This window comes from Mobula birostris, chromosome 11 (genome assembly GCF_030028105.1).
Source record: "Mobula birostris isolate sMobBir1 chromosome 11, sMobBir1.hap1, whole genome shotgun sequence".
Classification (NCBI taxonomy): domain Eukaryota; kingdom Metazoa; phylum Chordata; class Chondrichthyes; order Myliobatiformes; family Myliobatidae; genus Mobula; species Mobula birostris.
The window spans coordinates 51,183,684-51,204,235 of NC_092380.1; the positions used below are offsets into that span (position 1 = coordinate 51,183,684).

Below are 20,552 nucleotides of genomic sequence, written 5' to 3' on the forward strand. Positions count from 1 at the left end.
CTCCATCACGAAGGAATGCCTGAGATGAAGGGATAGAAGTGATTTTAATGGTTCTTCCTTAACACAATCTGTAATGAAGTAGTTTAGGAAATGCCATTTCAACTTTATTTATTCCACGAGCTATTTTTGGAAAAATATGAGATTGCATATTCAAATAATAACCAATCAGGGATTGCACGAAGGAAACAATCCCGGTAGCTGATTGGTCAAACAAGCAGGGGGCGGGGTTGAAAACTGCGGACGTAATTTGTAAGAAAGAACATTGCCCGTAAATCTGTGAGCGAATGAGCTGGACTTCGGAACGAGTCGTTAGAGAAACAAAAGGGTTTGATGTTGAACGCCGATGTGTTTGTGTAGTGTGAACTCTTGCTCGATCCCAACATCCAACAACCAGCCCGGTATAGGTCCAGTAAAGGCAAGAGGTGCAATGTCCCCCCCCCCACCCCCCGATCAGGAATGTATGATGGGGGAAATTAAAACTTAAATGTGATAGGCTGACTGCTGAGAACTTGACTCTCGTACGTTCATTCTTAAACCACAAACTACCAACTCGGAGATTATGCCTTACAACGGGAAAAATAACAAGGGTTTTCAAAAATGTGTATCTAGTAAATCAATTTACATGTATCAAAGCGGGTTACACTTTAAACGGCTGGATGACTGGCGGATCTCCAGGGTTAGTAGAAACACACGCGGGGGCATTCACCGGGCGGGGGTGCAGACTGTGGGAGCGGTCCGGTCAGTGAGCGGGCAGTAGATGGCGGCACTTCACACTTGGCCGGAGCCCCCGAAGTTTCATTCATTCTGCAGGAGGCAGATCAGCAGGCAACTATCAGGGTCCTGGCGCTCTTCTCACTGCAGGCAATGAAACTTCCTGTTCTGGCCGTGCAGCATCCGACTGGTGTGTCGCCGGAGCGGCGGGACAGAGGTGGACAGCCCACCCATCCATGCGCAGGGGGGTCGAGGCACGGGCTCGAGTGGCTGGCGTGGCTCGGCTGGGGGCGACCCGCTGCACACCCTCCCCCGTCCCCTGGGCTCTGATTGCCCCCTCTCCGCACAGCAGCGGCAGCGGCGACCAGCCGCACACACTTCCGGGTACGAGCCCCTGTCGGAGCAGAGGCAGCAACTAGGGAGCGTGTGTGTTTATTATTGTGTTCGTTGCCGCTGTCTGTTCTGATGCGTGGGATTCGGACTCCTTCCTCCAAATGAGCCGGCCCAGCGAGCCTTGCCAGCTGCTGTCTGCACTCCGCGGTTCGGGTCGGAGCCCCGGGCTTTCGCTGCCCGCTCTCTGCATGAAGAGGTGACTTGTGTGCGCGCTGCCTAAAGTCGCCCACAGGCACACATAGACACAGACTCTCAGAGAATATTGTGACCAAGGACCAAAAGTGATGGACGAAGGGGGGGAAGAGCCACCGCCGGAGCTGGAAGAATCCACCACGTCCGGATCCTCGTCCTCGGATGTGCCCACGTCCTGTGAGAACGACGGGACTCCGGCGTCCGCTCACCATCTCCATCACCACCAGACCAGATCCTTCGGCGGCCTGAAGTTTTTCGGGAGGAGGTGAGTCGGCGACAGTGAAGGGTTGACTTGAATTTAGGATGGGTAAAGGGGGGGGGGCGTTGAAGACTTGTTCTCAGGACGCGCCTCCTCCTCTCTCGCCACCTCACCCTAGGCAGGGACCTCGCGGGCTGTCACTTGTCCTCCCCTCCTTTGGCTTGCCATTCATTCCAGTGACCCGGGCTTCGAGGCAAACGGGGAACGATGCTGGAACCGCATCCCATCGTCATATAAAGGGACGGAGCAAATTGCCATCCCTCGCGCACGTACACCAAATTTGCCCCTCTCACTTTCTTTTACTCACGCATGCATGCCTGCAATCTCATTCCTTGCACACTCACACTGTTCCACACAGGCTGATGTTGATTAGAAGATAATATTGTCACAAGTACAGTCACGTTTGCTGCTTGCTTTTTATGCCGTCTGTGTTTAAACTGACTTTAGTCTGTAGTTAGCATTCTCACTGCGGGAAGACACTTGCAAGTAACCATGAGCGTGTCCACATACGAGGTACATTATCCTCGAGTGTATTCACATTAAGTAGCACTGACAGTTGTATATGCACTTGCACATAGAGGACTGGACCGAGGCTGATCACAAATTCGGATGTACGCCGTTAAGTTGAGGGAAGGTGCAGTGTGTGTTCATTTTGGAGTTGGCCTTCCGTGTTATATGTGGGCAGTGTGCTGGGTGTTGTGCTTCAGAAAGACAATGCATTCGATCCAGAAACAAGTACTACAGTGGTGAGAAACTGCTGTGCTTCATTGGGTGGTTATTTGTATCTGTAACTGTCTGCTGGTATGGTAACCCTTTTTTTTCTCCTGTAACCTTAAATAATTTTACAAGCTATAAACTGAGAACAAATTGTATAAGTAAATGCAATCAGGGCAAAGCGAACACCCCTTATAGTTCTGGCCGCTGAGGAACAGGGTGGAAAGCTAGTCCTAACTTGTATTTCCAGAGGTTTAATTAATTGGATGCTAATATATCATTGAGTGTGCTACCAATCATCCAATTAATGCTTGAAGTAAACTGATTTGGTGCCTCGAGGTGTCATTGCAAAGTTAAGCCTAGCCGCTGGGGTGATTCTGTCCTTGGCCCTAGAGTGGGTGACAGGATAGCTATGAGCTGTGGCTTGTCTTGGGACATACTTTTTCTCCAACTGCCTGAAAGGTCTTCACCATCTCTTACTACTTCCTTTCATCCATTTGCTGTTCTGAGACCAGAACCAGAGGTCACAGGCTGAGGGCAAAAGGGTAAATATTTAAGGGGGGAGCTTCTTGACTCAGAGAATGGCGAGAGTGTGGAACAAGCTGCTACTGGAAGCGGTGGGTGTGTTTGGTCTTGCCATTTAAGAGAAATGTGGATAAATCTGTGGGGAGCTATGGTCCAGGTGCAGGTTGGTGGGACCAGGCAGATTAACAGTCTGGCAGGGACTAGATGGGCCAAAGGGCCTGTTTCTGTGCTGTGGCTCTCTATGACTCTCGCGAATTGTGGCACAGCCTACTGTACTTAGCTTAAGTCAGTGTCATGATGCTGTCCCTTGGGTCATTGCATAGACTGTACTATAAAATCCTGTCCAGTAAAGTGTTAGTCCAGTATGGGGTAATGCTCACAGAGTTGGGGACTTGGTATAAAGCTCTTTCTCAAGGCAGAAACGGTGATTATAATTCATCTGGTCAGGTTTATTGCCTAGGCAACGTTCTTTTGTGTTGGATTGACAGGAACGTAGAATTTTCTGCAATTTAATTAATGGAGTGTAACACATAATTGAATGTGTTACCGTTTGTACAATTAACTTGAAATGTATACTTTTAAAAACCCATGCAGGAATAAACTAACTCTGTCTTGGGATGCTGACTGGATCATTATAAGTAGTGAATGTTAGATTTTCCAGTTATGTTCAATGAACCCTTGTGCAGCTGCCTGTTACTTGAGGATGAAGAGATTCTCCAGGTCCCTGTTTGCTCCCAATTTGGGAGTTAATTGGCAACATGACATCAGTTGGAGGAGCAGGTGGTGGGGAAAGCGTCTTAATAGTGACAAAATCTTTGAGCATTTATCTGACCTGAATTTTGTCATACTGGCTGTGTGCAAAGCCCATGGCATGTACATTGTGTACACAACTAGCTAGGTAGTGCATTTGGCTGCTTGTTTGTGGCAAGTAACCTCAGTCATGGAACCAGAGGATCGCACAGCAACAAAGCAGACTCTTTTGATCCACTGAGACCTTGCTGTCCACCAACTGTGCACACATCTCAATTTTTATCCTCTCTTTCCCCCCTCCCCCTTCCTATCAATGTTGTGTCAGATTCTCCCACTTGTCTATGGGCAAGTTAATTAACCTACCAATCTACACATTCTTTAGGAGGAAGGGACTCTGAGCACCGAGGATCCCTGTGCTCCTGCAAGGAGAATGTAAACTCCACACAGACAGCACCGGATGCCAGGACTGAACCTATCTCAGCCGGCCTGGCTGCCCCAGTGTGCAGCCTCTCCAGGAAGACTCGCAAAGCTTCCACGCTGACATCTCACCTGCCCCCTTCAGTTGTTTGGAAGGCTGTTGTTGAGATGTTATTGAGAAATAATGAAAGTTATCTGCAAAGGCGAGGCTCTCTCAGTTTGCGAGTGGCCCTGGGGACTGATGTCAAAGGCTGTGCATGTGATGTGAAGGAGAGCAGAGCAAGAAGCAATCTATGATAGGAGTGGAATGTATAACAATGAAACAGCTTGCAAGAGTATCCTTCAATGAGGGATTAGTTACTGCTCAGACTTTCTAACAGTGGGTAATTTTAGGCCTGGGGTTGTTTGCAGAGGAATTGTAAAGAGGTCAGCAGCAACTGTGAACTAAAAATAGCGCTGTTCATGTTGCCACCAGGCATTTAATTGTCTCAGCTTTAGACAGATAATTTCCTGAGGTGTGTCATGCTTCTAGATTCTCTCCCCCCTCCCCCCTAAATTCACTTTCCAGCTGCAAATTAATAATAGATTATATTTATCCTGCACTGGATAAATGTAAGAGATGCTACAGGAATCAAAGACAGCTGGAGGCGAGTGAGTCCTGGTTGGGTTGTTGAAGCTTCTGCACTGCTGGGATGTTACACTGTATCACTGACTAAAGATGTCTGTTGCATAATGGAAGGTAATGTCGTATTCTGAATGTTGCTGGCTCTGTTTTTTCTAGAGCGATGTTGATTAGGGAGAACACAGTGATCTTTCCTTGGCAAATGATCCCAAATACAAAAACACCTGAATTCCAGTCCTTTGCAACACAGGAAAGCAAAGCAGCATCTTATTCTTCCGAGTACCTGTTCCCATCTACACATGGACATATATCACTGTTCCTTTGTAGTCACTTGGTTAAAGTTCTGGAAATCTTGACAAGACAAACTTGTGGGAGCACCCTCGTTCCACACACTGCTGTGGTTAAAAACAAGGTACCTTGCAACATTGGTGAGAGCAACTACTGATGCCTTTGCCAGTGTTTGGTGTCCAACAACTCTTCCCCCAACCCACCCCCAATCTGTAGCACACGAATCCCCTGATATGTAGTCATTATAAATCGACGATTGATGACAGGTATTGATAAGAATTCTAGCCGGTGTGTGATTCTAGCGGGAACAAGTGGAATGCGTGTCCCTGTATAAGACGGCGTTTGAACTGGATGAGCAAAAGTCAACTTCACTGATTGCATCAATCCCTAGGTTTATGAAATGGGTATCTTGTGGGAAAATGTTTTGTTGAATGGATTTTTGTGTATTGGCAAAAGGCTCAGTGATGTGCGTAGAGAACGGCTCACTATTTGTTACAGGGGAAAAAAGAGTTGGTGGCAGAAAATGATAAACCGAGCATTTGTGAAATAGAATAACCGCAGTTCAAGTCTGCTGTTGTGAATTGGAATTGTTCTATCATCATGTACTGTGTTACCGTGAAAATCTTGTCTTGCACTGTTCATACAGAGTAGATCATTGCTCAGTGCATTGAGGTAGAACAAGATAAAATAATAATACTGAATAAAGTGCAACAGCTACAGAGAGAGTGCAGAGCAGGTAAACAAAATGCAGGATCATAATGAGGTAGATTGAGGTCAAGAGTCCCAATTTATCCTTCAATGGAATTGTATAATATTCTTATGACAGGGAAGTAGAAGCTATTTTGAGCCTGGATGTATATTGTTTCAGGCTTTTGTATCTTCTGCCTGATGGAAAAGGAGAATGTCTAGGTGAATGGGGTCTTTGATTGTGCTGTCTGCATTGTTGATGCAGTGAGAAATATAGACAGGCTGGTTTCTGTGATATGCTGAGTTACGTCCATAACTCTGCAGTTACTTGTGGTCACTTGCAAAGCATTTGCCATACTAAGCCATGGTACATCCAGATAGGATGCTTTCTATGGGCCATTGATTACAAATTGGTAAGGATCGTAAAGATCTTCAGCCTCCTCAGCAAGTAGAGACATTGGTGAACCTTCTTGACTGTGACATCCTTGTGGTTGGGCCAGGACAGGCTATTGGTGGTGTACACTACCAGGAAATTGAAGGTCTCAACCTAACACCATCGATATACAGTGGAACATGAGTACACCCCCCCTTCCTGAAGTCAATGACCAACTCTTTAGTATTGCTGACATTGAGGGAAAGTGTGTTGCCATGACACCACGTTACTAGGCTCTTATCTCCTTCCTGTTCTCCGACTCATCGTTAGTTGAGATACAGCCCCACTGCCGTGGTATTATCTGCAAACTTGGAGATGGAGACGGAGCAGAATCTGGTCACGCAGTCATGAGTGTACAGGGAGCAGAGTTGGAGGCTGAATATGCAACTTGTGGGGCACCGGTGTTCAGAGTAATGGTGGTGCAGGTGTTGCTCAGTGAGTCAAAGATCCATTCAAATAAAAGTGAGTGAATCAACAACGAGTTTGGACAAAGTTATTTTAAGCAAGCAAGAATATTTAATATGCTTTAGAATGTCCATTATAAACATGAGATTTTAAGTCCTCTTTTAAATCTCCAGATTAAAAAGTTCTTGATCTGTGTGCTGCCAAGTTTTCCTGAGTTCATCCTGACATTTCTGGATGAGGGATTACAGCCTCATCCAGCTTGCACCCAAGGTGCTGTCTGGAGGAAGTGTAGTAATTGTTTGTAATATCTTGGCTTGTGCTATAGGTTTACAGAGAGGGTTTATTTTTGTAATTTCTTTGTCCTTTGAAGAAACCCTGAAGAAATTAATTTGCAGCTGATGGTTTCTTCTTCAACAATGACTTATTATTCTTTTCAACTTTGACATGACTGGCCTTTTGAAAAGGTTCTGAGATTGTATTGATGAGTTTTCAGGGACTTTTCCTGATTAAGATAGATGCTAAACTTGTAGAATCAGCATTTATTGAGAATGAGAGCCAAACAGCAGATAATGCACACTTTTTGAAAGGCCGATTCATGTTTTGATGGTTGTGGTAATCTCCTTTTACTGTTGTTCTCTTCCAGAACTGTGCACGCATGCTTTGTTTTGTTTCTTGTGGGTTCTCTGACTGAGTGTTTGAAAGGTTAAGTAGGAAAGGTAGACAGTATATGAAGGGTTTAGGACCTTTTTTTTTAAAAAGAAGGCAAAGGCAAGTTGCATCTGAGTGTCATTGTCCATGTGGAAAAGTGATCAGTAAAGCTTCACGTATATGTTGAATTGACTTTATTTCTTACATCATTCACGTACATGAGTAAAAATCTTTGTTACGTTTCCATCTAAATGTGCCATGTGCAATCATAGTACTTTATAATAAATATAACAGTCAATGTAATATACAGAGTGCACTGAAATCAGCGTGAGTTCAACAGTCTGATGGCCTGGTGGAAGAAGCTGTCCTGGAGCCTGTTGGTCCTGGCTTTTATGCTACGGTACTGCTTCCCCGATGGTAGCGGCTGGAATAAATTGTGGCTGGGATGACTTCGGTCCCCAATGATCCTACAGGCCCTTTTTACACACCTGTCCTTGTAAGTGTCCTGAATCATGGGAAGTTCACAACTACAGATGCACTGGGCTGTCGGCACCACTTTGCAGAGTCCTGTAATTAAGGGAGATGCAGGTCCCATACCAGGCAGTGATGCAGCCAGTCAGGATGCTCTCAATTGTGCCCCTGTAGAAGGTTCTTTTGGGGCCCATACCAAACTTCCTCAAACGTCTGAGGTGAAAGAGGTGCTGTTGTGCCTTTTTCACCACACAGCTGGTGTGTACAGACCACGTGAGGCCCTCAATGATGTGGATGCCGAGAAACTTGAAGCTGTTTACCCTCTCAACCCCAGATCCATTGATGTCAATAGGGGTTCGCCCATCTCCATTTCTCCTGTAATCCACAACCAGCTCCTTTGTTTTTACGACATTGAGGGAGAGGTTGTTTTCTTGACACCACTGTGTCAGAGAGGTGACTTCTTCCCTGTAGGCCACCTTATTATTGTTTGAGGTAAGGCCAATCAATGTGGTGTCGTCAGCAAATTTAACTGAAAAATGGACACAGAGTTGTAGAACTAATGAGAAAATGTCAAGGAGAGTGGTCCAAGAGCTCGATACATAGAATTGTCATAGTTATATAAGGTGGAAACAGGACCTTTGGCCAATATCCCTCTAAATCTTTCATGTACCTCTGAATGTCTTTTTAAACTAACACTTCTGCTGAAAAGCTATTCCATATGCCCAACACTGTCTGTGTGGAGAAGTTGTCTGTCTGGTTCCTCTTAAATCTTTCCCTCCCGCCTTAAATCTATATGCAAATGTTTTAAACCTCTACCCGGGGGTGAATCAGCTGTACTGAAGTGTGTTTGGAGGAGGTCTGTGAGGCAAGTTTATGCTGGAAGGTAATAACTCTAATAACTGTAATCATCATAATTTTGTGTACTACATTGCAGCATAGCAGGAGTAAACATGTGGATGTATTTCATGGGTGATTTGTTTATGTATTGTATTTGTGTACAAAGATGTCGTACTATTTTCTCTTGGAAAAACTGTTGCATGTAAATACAGCCTGTTAACTGGTTTTCTTAACTTAGTCTCTTGCTTTGTAATTGCTGTGAGATCTAATGTACATGTGACACCGTTGAGTGATTTCTTTCTCAATAGTGGTTCTATATCCACCTTTGGAATAAATCTGTTATCATGCACCTTACCAATATGTTCCTGAGTTGAGTAGGAAGTGATGTAATTTCCCTTGGTGGATGTGGAGACAATGTCTTGCCTCGAGGGAGAATCTAGACTAGGGGTAACTGCTTTTCCTTTTTCTGTATACAGTAGATTGTGGTTAATTGGGCCTTGGTTCATTGGGGCTGTCACTTTTTTGAGGCAACTCCTAATGAACAAAAACAAATTGAGAAAATAGCCAGGGATCCCTCTGTTTATGTTGGACACCATGCAACTTCATTGGGTCAGCTGGTGGTTGATAAACAGTTTCTAGCTAGTATCAGTCATGTACATGTCATGTGGCCACTGTGCTTAGATTGAACTATTTTTAAATAGCGTCGCTTAGGTGTTTGTTTTCAAAAAACAGTGATTATTGTCACTAGTAATTGGCAAGTAATAAAGAGTAAGACAATTCAGAACTGTTTTGCTCACTGTGGTTTCAAGCATTCAGGCTTTGAAATGACAGAAACGTCTACGAGTGACAATGAAATAATTTCACTACTTCAACAAGTTTGGAATTAACTTGAAGATATTGAATTATTTTGAATGTTGCAATGAGAATGAAGATTTGGAGGATGCAATATTGAAAGCACTGTTTGAAGGCAGTCCACTATCTGCACTAGGTGTCTGCACTGATTTTGTTCATCTACTGTCAATCAAAAGAACATGTCAGTGTACTCTGAATGAATTCCTCTATTAGGAACTAAGACACAGTTTTTATGGTACTGTAGTAGTTTTGCTAGTGTTCTAATTTATTCTGTATTTCATTTAAATACATAATTTGTTACTCAGTTTGTCTTGTTAATATTTCCATGAAACTTTGACTAATTGCGCCAAAATGTACTGGTCCCAATGTGTCCCAATTTTAAAAAAATCACTACATTTAAGAGAGATGAGATGATTCTTTTTTTCTTCTTTCTGAGTGTAGAGTCTTTGAAGCCCTAAAGGATGGTAGAAACTGCGCATTTGAAAAGAGAAATAAATCACAGAAACAGGCCTTTGACTCTGTATTCATGTTAACCATTGAGTATCTCTCTAAACTAATCCCATTTACCAGGAATACATATAAAAGTTGCTGATGAACGCAGCAGGCCAGGCAGCATCTCTAGGAAGAGGTACAATCGACGTTTCGGGGTCTCGGCCCGAAACGTCGATTGTACCTCTTCCTAGAGATGCTGCCTGGCCTGCTGCGTTCACCAGCAACTTTTATGTGTGTTGCTTGAAATTCCAGCATCTGCAGATTTCCTCATGTATACCCATTTAGCAGGACTTCCCCCTTAGTCTACTATGCCTTGTCAAATGACATGCTCATCCAAATGTTGTTTAAAAGTGGTGAGAGTTTTTACCTCATTGCTATTTTAGGAAATATGCTCTGGACGCAACCATAGCCTGTGTAGAAAAAGAATTCTCCCCCTGGTCTCCTCTAAACCTCTTAGTTCTCACCTTAAACCTATGCCTTCTGAACATGAGGGAACTTGGTGGATGTGGAGAAATTTTTTTCGTTTGCATGAGAATCTAGAACGAGGGATGACTGCTTTAAAAAGAAGACTCATAGCTGGGGAAATGTTCTCACTCTGCAGACTGTTGATGCCTCTCAGCTATGCATTCCTCTGCAGGTGGTACGTAGCTTCCTTTGCTCCAGGGAAAGCAAACTCAGCCTATCTGGTCTTTGCTCATAACTGGAAAAGAACGCAGGCAGCGTCCTGGTGAATCTTCTCCAGTGCAAACCCATCCTCCTCATAGTGTTGCATACAGTATTCCAGCTGGGTCCTAACTGATGTTTTATAAAGTTCTATCAAGACCTCACAACTCTTATACTCCATACCTTTGCGAATGAAGGCAGGCATCCAATTTCAGAATTGGGTTTAATATCACCGGCATATATCGTGAAATTTGCTATTATGTAACAGTCGTACAATGCAATACACAAAGAAGACAGTGAATTACAGAAAGTATTAAATTCAATAAGTAGTGCAAAAAATAGTGAGTTAGTGTTTGTGGGCTCAATATCCATTCAGAAATCTGATGGCAGAGGGGGAGAAACTATTCTTGAATGGTTGAGTGTGTGCCTTCAGGCTCCTGTGCCTCCTCTCTGATGGTAGCAATGAGAAGGGGGTGTGTCCTGGGGATGGGGGTCCTTAATCATGGATGCTGCCTTTTTTTGAAGCATCGCTCCTTGTAGATATCTTGGATTCCTCGGTGCTACAGAGGCTAGTGCCCATGATAAAGCTGACGGAGTTCACAACTTTCTGCAGCTTCTTTTGATCCTGTGCAGTAGCCTCTTTCCCCCCCCCCCCCCATCACCACGTACCAGACGGTGATGAGGCAGTTAAAATGCTCTCCACTGTACATCTATGGAAATTTGCCAGTATCTTCTCAAACTCCCAATGAAGCATAGCCACTGTCGTGCCTTCTTTGTAACTACATTGATATGTTGGGCCTAGGATAGATCCTCAGAGATTTTGATAACCAGGAACTTGAAATTGCCACCTTCATTGCTGTATCTAATTGTGATGATACTTTGAAGGATTTTTGGACTTTTACACTGATGTCTCTTTGTTTTCTCAATACTTCCTGGAGCCAAACTATTCACGTTATGTATCCTACCCTTATTAGAAGCCTCACACAGTTCTTTGCCTCCTACTACTAGCAGCAGTCTGTACTCTCCTCCAACTAGGCTGCACCATATCCAAATGTGTTTGAAACCTGTCACGTGTCAACAGCTATGCGGAGCTGGAATATAGCATTGCCCGATACTTGAACTAATTAACAAGAGAATGACTTGTGCTAAACTTGAACGCCTTTGGGAAATCTCTCTTTAACCCTTAAGAATGTGTGCAGATTTTTCAGCTGCAATGTCTGTGACTGACGGGAATGGGGGAGTTAAAGAATTTTTTGATATGGTCATACCTCTCTGCTTTCAAACAAATCAGATATGAACTGGGGCCTGTTCAGCCAGTCGCTACAAGGATTATAAATTTAAAAAAATTATAAGCATTAAGATGTTAAAAAAACTATATAAAAATAAATGATGGGTTTTGCTTCATCGTTTGTATTTTATGGTGACATGCATAATCTCACATCTAACTTCAGTCCATTTAGGAAATTGTTATCTTTTCGATGAGAATCAACAAGTATTTTCTGAAATGATTGTAATGCTCACTTCTGTCTCCACAATGGTGATTTTGGTGGCTTTGTTCTGATGGTCTGTACTTGTTAACAAATCTTCTATATTTTAGTTCATAGCTTGCCAATGTACCCAACCTTTGGTCGGGGCTTTCAATTTTACCGTGCCAAGTATTCTGGCTGTCATTCACATGAGCTCTGTGATCTAGGGACGATGGAGATGACTATTTTTTAGATGACTTGTTCAGTTCCGATAGCCTTTATAGCAGGAGTGTTGGATGTTTATCTGAACTGGTCCAGCCTTTGAGAGCATGCTCATCGAGTCACTCAGAAGCTGTCTCTACGGCTGTGACTGGAAAGTCATCGTCCATTATTTGTAAGGTAAAAATTTTACTATGTATATCAGGGTGCTCATGTGGTAGGCTGTTAGCTTCAACAATAAATCTTTTCTTTTATTGTAAAGATCCCAGTCAATCCTTGGTTAATCTTTACCTAGTAATTTTGGTTGTGACTGTAGTCAACTACAAATGTAGCACTGATGCCAAACAAGAGAAAATCTGCAGATGCTGAAAATCCAAGCAACACACACAAAATGCTGGAGGAACTCCACAGGCGAAGCAGCGTCTATAGAAAAGACCCTTCAGCTGGACTGGAGAAAAAAATGCCGAGGAGTAGATTTAAAAGATTGGGGGAGGAGAGAGAGTAATACGAGGTGATAGGTGAAATCTGAAGCGGGAGGGATGAAGTAAAGAGCTGGGAAGTTGATTGGCGAAATGGATACAGGGCTGGAGAAAGATAGAAGAGGACAGAAGGCCATGGAAGGAGGAAAAGGTGGGGGGGAGCACCAGAAGGAGGTGATGGGCAGATAAGGAAATAAGGTGAGAGAGGGGAAAGGGAATGGTGAGGTGGGTGGGGTCAATAATTGGAAGTTTGAAAAATCGATATTCATGCCATCAGGTTGGAGGCTACCCAGATGGAATATGAGGTGTTGTTCCTTCATTGGTATCACTTCCAAAGCACATTCACTTTATTTGTATTTTCTTGAAATCTTACTGCTCTCTGCCATTTCCACCATCTGAGGAGATATAAATCCCTATCAGAATTGGTTTAGATATCGTGCAGTCTTTACCTCTGTTGGACAAAATTCCTCCCTCTACAGGGTCTCTTGGACAGCCTTGCCTGAGTTGCTGTGGCTTTGGAGCTGAGCTGTGTTTTGTGGCCACATGTTACTATCACTGCTCCATTGAATACTTTGCCACCGTAAATGAACAGGCACAGTGCAATGCTGCCATTTACATCTGTAGCAAGGTTTCACACCACTTGTACTTGTGTGATACCAACTGAGTTTCAGGAGTTGAGCCACTACTGCTCTCTCCTGACCCAATCCTACTATTATACTGTTCTGGAGATGGACAAACTCCCTGGGCATTTTTAACTACCATTTCCATCAATATTGCAACCACTTCTGATGAGAAATGCTGGAAGCCCAAGAACGTGCACTGAATCTGTTAGTCATTTAAGCCTTGGACAAATTATTCAGCAGCACATGTTTTCAAGATTCACTATAGCTGTATGATCTCAAGCAACACCCACAAAATACTGGAGGAACTCGGCAGGCCAGGCAGCATATATGGAAATGAAAAAGTAGTCAATGTTTTGCACTGAGACCCTTCTTCAGGACTGAGAATGAAGAGGGAAGATATCAGAATAAAAAAAGGTCGGGGGGAGGGCTGTAAGATCTTGCTAGATCTCATAATGGTATAGCATGGTCACTGATTGATTCTGTTGTGCATATTGATTTGATGGACTATTTACTTTGCACAGATAGCTGAACATTGTCTATCTCTGGTAATCACTGAGACACCAGCCATTTCAAAACATCATGTGCTTTAATGCAGAGTACTAACCAACTCTATCGTTTATGGCAAACACGCAATTTTTTTTTGCATACATGCCTCATTTGCATACATATATACCAGGGTAAAAGCAGGAAATGTGGGTTGTTTTGGAGGACAGCATGCATATCTTAGGCCAACAAAGGTGGAGGTGGGGGGAGGAGAGAGTGTAGAGACCTCGGGAAAGAGAAGCAGAGAGCTGTAGCTGGATGAGATGAGAATTTAATATTTCAGTTGTAGGGATCAGAAGAAAGCAATGGGAAAGCAAGGCTTGTGGCAAGAGAGAAAATGGGTGTGTGGCTGATTCAAACTGAGACGGGTGTTGATGATGGTGATGAAATGAAAGGAATTAGGTTTGTGACAGGAGCAGAAGGCAGCTACTGTGGTCTTCGCTAAAGTTTACCTGGAGCTCAGCCAGCACTGGATGTCTGGTATTCGATCTGATGGTCTGCCTATAATGGGTTGGTCACGGTGAGTGATCAGCAGCATATAGAAACTGATCGTGCTCCAAGCAAGAGTATATGGAGAGAAAGGACCAACAAATTGAGGAAGGGTCTTCACGTATTGCCGTGGGGGTAGAAAGAAGATTCACTGGAGTTTATGCTTCGGGAATCAGAATGAGATGTAATATCACCGGTTTATGTTGTGAAATTTGTCTTTGCAGCAGCAGTACATTGCAATGCATAACAATAGAAAAAAAACTGAAATACAGAAATATATATATTTTAATTAAATAGGTAGTGGAAAAATAGAAATAAAAAGTAGTGAGGTAGTGTTCATGGGTTTGATGTCTATTCAGAAATGGGATGGCAGAGGGAAAGAAGCTGTTCCTGAATCAGAGTGTGTGCCTTCAGGTTTCTGTACCTTCTCCCTGATGATAGCAATGAGAACAAGTTATGGTCTAGGTGATGGGGGTCCTTAATAATGGATGCCCCTTTTTTTTTTTGAGGCATCGCTTCTTGAAGATGCCCTGGATACTACAGAGACTAGTGCCCATGATGGAGCTAAGTTTACAACTCTGCAGCTTATTTTGATTCTGTGCAGTAGCCCCCCGATCCCACCCCCCCCCATACCAGATAGTATTACAGCCAGCTAGAATGCACTCCATGGTACATCTGTATAAGTTTGCATGTGTGTTTGGTGACATACCGAATCACCTTAAACTTTTAATGAAATATAGCCGATGTCGTGCCTTCTTTGTTGGGTCCAGGATTAATCCTCAGAGATATTGACATCCAGGAACTTGAATTTGCTCACTCTTTGCACCATGAGAACTGGTGTGTGTCCCCTCATGTTACCTTTTCTGAAGTCCACAATCAGCTCTTTGTTCTTACTGACATTGAGTGCAAGGGTGACGCTGTGACACCACTCAACCAGCTATATGTCTCACTCCTGTACGCCCTCTCATCATCATCATCTGAAATTCTGCCAACAACAGTTGTATTATCAGCAAATTTATAGATGGCACTTGAGCTGTGCCTAGCTACACAGTCGTGGGTGTGGAGAGAGTAGCGTAGAGGGCTATCCACACCTCCCTGAGGTGACCAGTGTTGATTGTCAGTGAGGTGGAGATGTTATTTCCAGTCCTCACTGATTGTGGTCTCCTGGTTAGGAAGTCGAGGATCCAGTTTCGGAGGGAGGTACAGAGGCCCAGGCTCTGGAGCTTTTCAGTGAGAACTGCAGGAATGACTGTGTTAAGCACTGAATGGTAGTCAATAAACAACATCCTGACAGAGGTATTTGTATTGTCCAGGTGATCCAAGGTCACATGACAAGCCAGTGAGATCGCATTTACTGTAAATTGCAGTGGGTGCAGGTCCTTGCTCAGACTGGAGTTTATTCCAGCCATTACCAACCTCTCAAAGCACTTCATCACTGTAGATGTGAGTGCTACTGGACGGTAGTCATTAAGGCAGCTCACACTACTCTTCTTGGGTACTGGTATGATTGTTGCCCTTTTGAAGCAGGTGGGAACTTCCACCTGTAGCAATAAGAGATTGAAGATGTCTTTGAACACACTTACCAATTGGTTGGCACAGGTTTTCAGAGCCCTGCCAGGTATCAGGGGCCCGTTGCCTTGCAAGGTTTCACCCTCTTCAATGACAGCCTGAGGTCGGCCTCCAAGTCAGGGGTCACAGGGTGCTGCAGGGATCCTTCAGCTGTAGTTTTATTCTCCCTTTCAAAGTGAGTATAAAAAGTGTTGAGCTCAGCTGGGATAGAAGCATCACTGCCATTCATGATGTTAGGAGGAAGTAATGGCCTTCTGGGAATAATTCGGAAATAAACAGGGGAACCATATAAGCTATTCTCATTGAGTTGAATGGTGCAGTTGATCATGCAAAGGTGGAGAAGCATCGCAAATCGCTGTGCAATCACAGTAAGCGGGTTTGGTCGGAACTGTTTTGGTGCTGAGAGAGTCGTACACACAGTTTTATTTGACGTTGTATTTAAGGATGACAAAAGGGGACTGTAGATGAGTGTAGATTTTCCCAGGGCAGGAACTAGGAACTTGAAGCAAGGGAAGAGATGGTGTGTGCTTTGAAAAGAAGTGAAGATGGTAGGCTGTGTAGAAGTAAGTATTTGCAATGTCTACAAGATGGCTTGGAGGGAAAGTCTGATGGCCAGTGTTAATAAATAGGAGGAAGGGAGAAATGAGACCAGGGAAGTAGGGGCCTGTGGTTATTTGGAGAAAGTGGGAACTGCAATAGAGGCAGATGGAATGAATCTTGGTGAGAACGATCTGCTGAGTTTTGCCGGGGTTCATGACTAACAGGTTTAGGAAGAGAGTTGAAGGAATGTTAAAGTACTGGATGTAACTACTCTTTATCCAGATTAAATCATTGCACAGTGTATTGAGGTGGAATAAGGTAACCAATATCAATGCAGAGTAAAGCGGAAAGGCTACTGGAAAAAGTGCACTGCAGGTAAACGATCATAATGAGGTGGACACAAGAGGTCCTGCACATGCTGGAAATCCAGACCAACGCACACAATGTTGTGGAGGAGCTCAGCAGGTCAGGCAGCATCTATGGATGGGAATAAACAGTTGAGACTCTTCATCAGGACTGAGGTAGTTTGAGAGTTCAAGAGACCATCCTGTACAAGTAGTTATTCAAGAGTCTGATAACAGTGGGATAGAAGCTGTCTTTGAATCTGGTGGTATGTGCTTTTGTGCTTTTGTATCTTCCCAATGGGAGAAGGAAGAAAGGAGAATGTTTGGGATGGGGGTGGGGTCTTTGATTTTACTGGCTGCTTCACTGAGGCAGCGAGAGGTATATGCAGTCTAGCGAGTGCAAGCTGATTTCCGTGAATTGCTGAGCAGTGTCCACAATATTCTGTGGTTTCTTGTCGTCACAAGCAGAGCAGTGGCCATACTAAGCCGGGATGCCTCCGCACAGGATGTTTTCCATAGTGCATCGATAGAAATCGGTAAGAGTTGACGTGGTCTCGCTAAATTTCTTTAGCCTCCTGAGGAAATAGTGAGTTTTCTTAGTCATGACATTAACATGGCCAGACCAGGATTGGCCATTGGTGATAGAAACTCAAAGCTTTCGGCCTCAAAACTATTGATGTAGACAGGAGCATGTGCACTTTTGAAGTCAATGATCAGCTCTTTTGTCTTGATGCTCCCACACTGGTACACCCCCACCGGCCCAGCATTGATACAGTTAGTTAGTTCCTACCCGCGCCTTGCGCGGCGCTTTGGGAGCAAGCTTACCATTTCTTTAGCATTTGTCTACGTTTTTTTTATGGGGCCGAGTTGCCAGCTCAGCGCTCAACCCAGCATGGATGGGAAGTGTGCAGAGAGCTGGCTGGATCCGAGCCCGGGACCACTCGTCTCGAAGTCTGGTGCCGATGCCACTACACTGCCGGCTGGCAGCAATGATGCAGCCCCAGTTAAAATTGTTCGCTTTTCCACCCCACTGTCCTCAGTCTCAAATGCTGACACTGATGCAGTTAACCTTGTAATTTGTTGTTTGATTTTAACTTGTGCTCTATGAAACATCTAGTACCTATTAGTATCCGCTTAGAATCCTGTTTGAGGGGTGATTGTGACAGCTCTGTCACAGCCCAATTAACCAGAATCACTGTATGCATATCCCTAGTAGCACTGATCAAACAATTGCTGCTGAATTCAAATCAGAAACAAAATGCTGCCCTTTTATTAATAGCAGTAAATTACATGTGTCACTGACATGTGTCACTGACATCTATCCCTGGCTGCCAGCCATCACTCCTCAAACAGTCAATGCCACTGCAGGTCGAGGTACTGCTTCACAGCCCCAGTGTCCTGGGTCTGGCCCAGCCCTTGCGTTGTGTGGACTTCGTCCATTTATTCTGAGATGCAGCACAGTATCCGGCCCAACAGGCCTGTGCTGCCCAATTGCATCCCTGTGATCAAGTAACCTACTAATCTGTATTAATTTGGAATGTGGAAGGAAACTGGAACACCCAGAGGAAACCCATGTGGACACGGGGGAGATTTACAAACTCCGTAAGGACAGTAGTAGAATTAAACCCTGGTCACTAGCGCTGTAATAGCGTTATGCTAACGGCTGTGCTATTGGGTTTCTTATTCCAAAGACGTGAAGCTCCCAGATTAACTGGCCGCTGTAAATGACTCCCAGCCTAGGGGGAAGATTGAAGAATCGGGGAGGTTGTTAATGGGCATGTGTGAGGGAGAAAAGATTACAGAGAACTGGATTGATGGAATTGCTCTGAAGACTAGAGATGACTCAAATGGGCTGAATGGCCTCTTGTGTATTGAAATATCAATGTGAGTCGATGCACTTAGTATTGACGAACCAGGACAAGGTACAACTCCCTCTCATGTCCAGGGTGGAGAAAGTGTGGAACCAGCACTCATCCCGAATTACCCTGGTAGCAGACGCGCACTTCACATTGTCTGTTCAAGATTATTGTCTTGGGCATGTATACCCAGGGTATAAATGCCTTGAAGATCTGCTTTTTTAAGTGGCAGCACAGTACATTTCAAACATTACAATCATGGTTTATATAAGTAATCCGTACACAAAATTGAAACAGATGTAATGCCATCAGTGCAAGTTAAAAGAAATATAGTCCTGTCGAAATAGGATTTTTTTTCAGTTTGGTTCAAAATCTTGATGTCAATGGGCAAGGAGTTGTTGTGCAGCCTTGAGGTGTGGGTCTTTGGGCTCCTGTTTCTCCTGCTTGAAGAGGGCGTGACCTGAATGATGGGAGTCCTTAATGATGGATGTGACTGAGGCATTGCTGCTTTGATAGTGTGGAGAGCTGTACCCATGACGAAGCTGGGTGAGTCCACTGCTCTCTGTAGTCTCTTGATCCTTGAGCATTGGCAATTCCACACAAGGCTCTGATGCAGCTACTCAGAATGCTTTTTACTGTGCTTCTGTGGAAGTTTGTCAGAACTTCAATAACATGCCAAATTTACTTAGACTTCGAAGAAAGTAGGCACTTGTACATCGACTTCATGGTCTCAGTGCTGGATTCAGCTGGATCCTTCAAGATTTGACACCCAGGAACTTGAAACTGCTCACCTGTTCCACTACAGACCCTTCTGGTGTGTGTTTGTCTGACCTTCTCCCTCCTGTTGTCTGCAATCAGTTCTTTGGTATTGTTGATGCTGAGCGCAAGGCTGTGCAATTTTCAGCTCTCTGTGTATGACTGTTCCTCATTGGTGTGTTTGTGTGTGTTTATTACCTTGTGTCGGAGGTTTTGATAGGGTGGATGTGGGGAGGATGCTTACTTGGGGAATCTAGAATGAGGGCTGAATGTTTCTTTAAAAAAATGTCTCTTGTTTAAATCAGATGATTGGAAAGATTTCCTCTGTGGGTTGTATGGCTTTGGAATTTTCTTTACTTGTAGGATGGTGGAAGCAGTTTTTCAATATTTTTAAGGCAGAATGTGGTAGATTCTTAGTAAGTGTGAATAATCACCAAACAAAAATGCAGATTTTAATGTTGGAGATAAGTCAACACCAATTTTATTAAATTAAGCAAGTGAATAACTCCTAGTTTGTGCACTTGTATGTGTGTGAAGGGGGGAGAATTCACCTATTACATTGCTTTTTGTGAACAAGGGCACTGACAGGTTATAAAACTAGAGAGGCTGAATATTGCAGACTTTGCAATTTCAATGAACAAGATGCAGGTACGGCCTTGTGTTAAGTGTCTCTCATGAACACAGTTAACGAAACAGTTCTGAGTGTGCAATAGGAAAGCAGCACTCAACGCCCACAAACGGCACTGTGGTGACAGCTAGATAATCTGATTGAGTGATTTTGATTAGTGGATGAATATTGGTCAGTACACTGCAGGCAGTTTCCTGTTGCTCTTCAAGATAATGCATTTGGGCCTTTAGTTGCACTTGAGGGAGCTCGGTCTATTGTCTCTGGCCAAGCAATGGCAGCTCTGGCGGTGCAGCACTTGCCCCGTACCCTGCCGAATGGTTAGCTTCTGTTTCCATACACAAGTCTCCGTAGCGATCCTTGAAGGTTTAGCCTTTAGACTGGAGGTAGTACTGGGTCCAGTTACAACAGAGAAGGCTATTTGTTCAGCACATACTTCGGTGTGCATCATCATAGTCCATGGTTTGGGGCTTGCCATCCTGAGCTTATCCTGCATCCTTCACTCATTGGCTGTCTTTACTCTTATACCAATTAAAATTATTATTTTTTTTTAAGCCTTGTCCATTTCCTCTGCTTTGTGGTGGCCCTGTGTTTTGTAATGAGGGCCCACTATTTGTATCGTTTGGCTCTAACCCTTTCTCTGACTTTAAGGAAATGTTTTAAAACGCACCTCTTTCACTGTGT

The 20,552-nt window shown here is 44.0% G+C and overlaps 1 protein-coding gene across 3 annotated transcripts in view; it reads left to right on the top strand.

Moving 5' to 3' along the window:
- The first annotated feature begins 881 nt into the window (after window positions 1-881).
- dgkza (diacylglycerol kinase, zeta a) overlaps window positions 882-20,552 on the top strand; it is a 480,046-nt gene continuing 460,375 nt past the window's right edge. The window contains exon 1 of one of the 3 annotated variants that reach the window (XM_072272235.1): window positions 882-1,561. In XM_072272235.1, coding sequence (XP_072128336.1) covers window positions 1,389-1,561 — 173 coding nt within the window. In that variant the 5' untranslated portion in view covers window positions 882-1,388. The remainder of the gene's footprint in view (window positions 1,562-20,552) is intronic. The other 2 variants (XM_072272236.1, XM_072272233.1) reach the window with 2 other exon arrangements.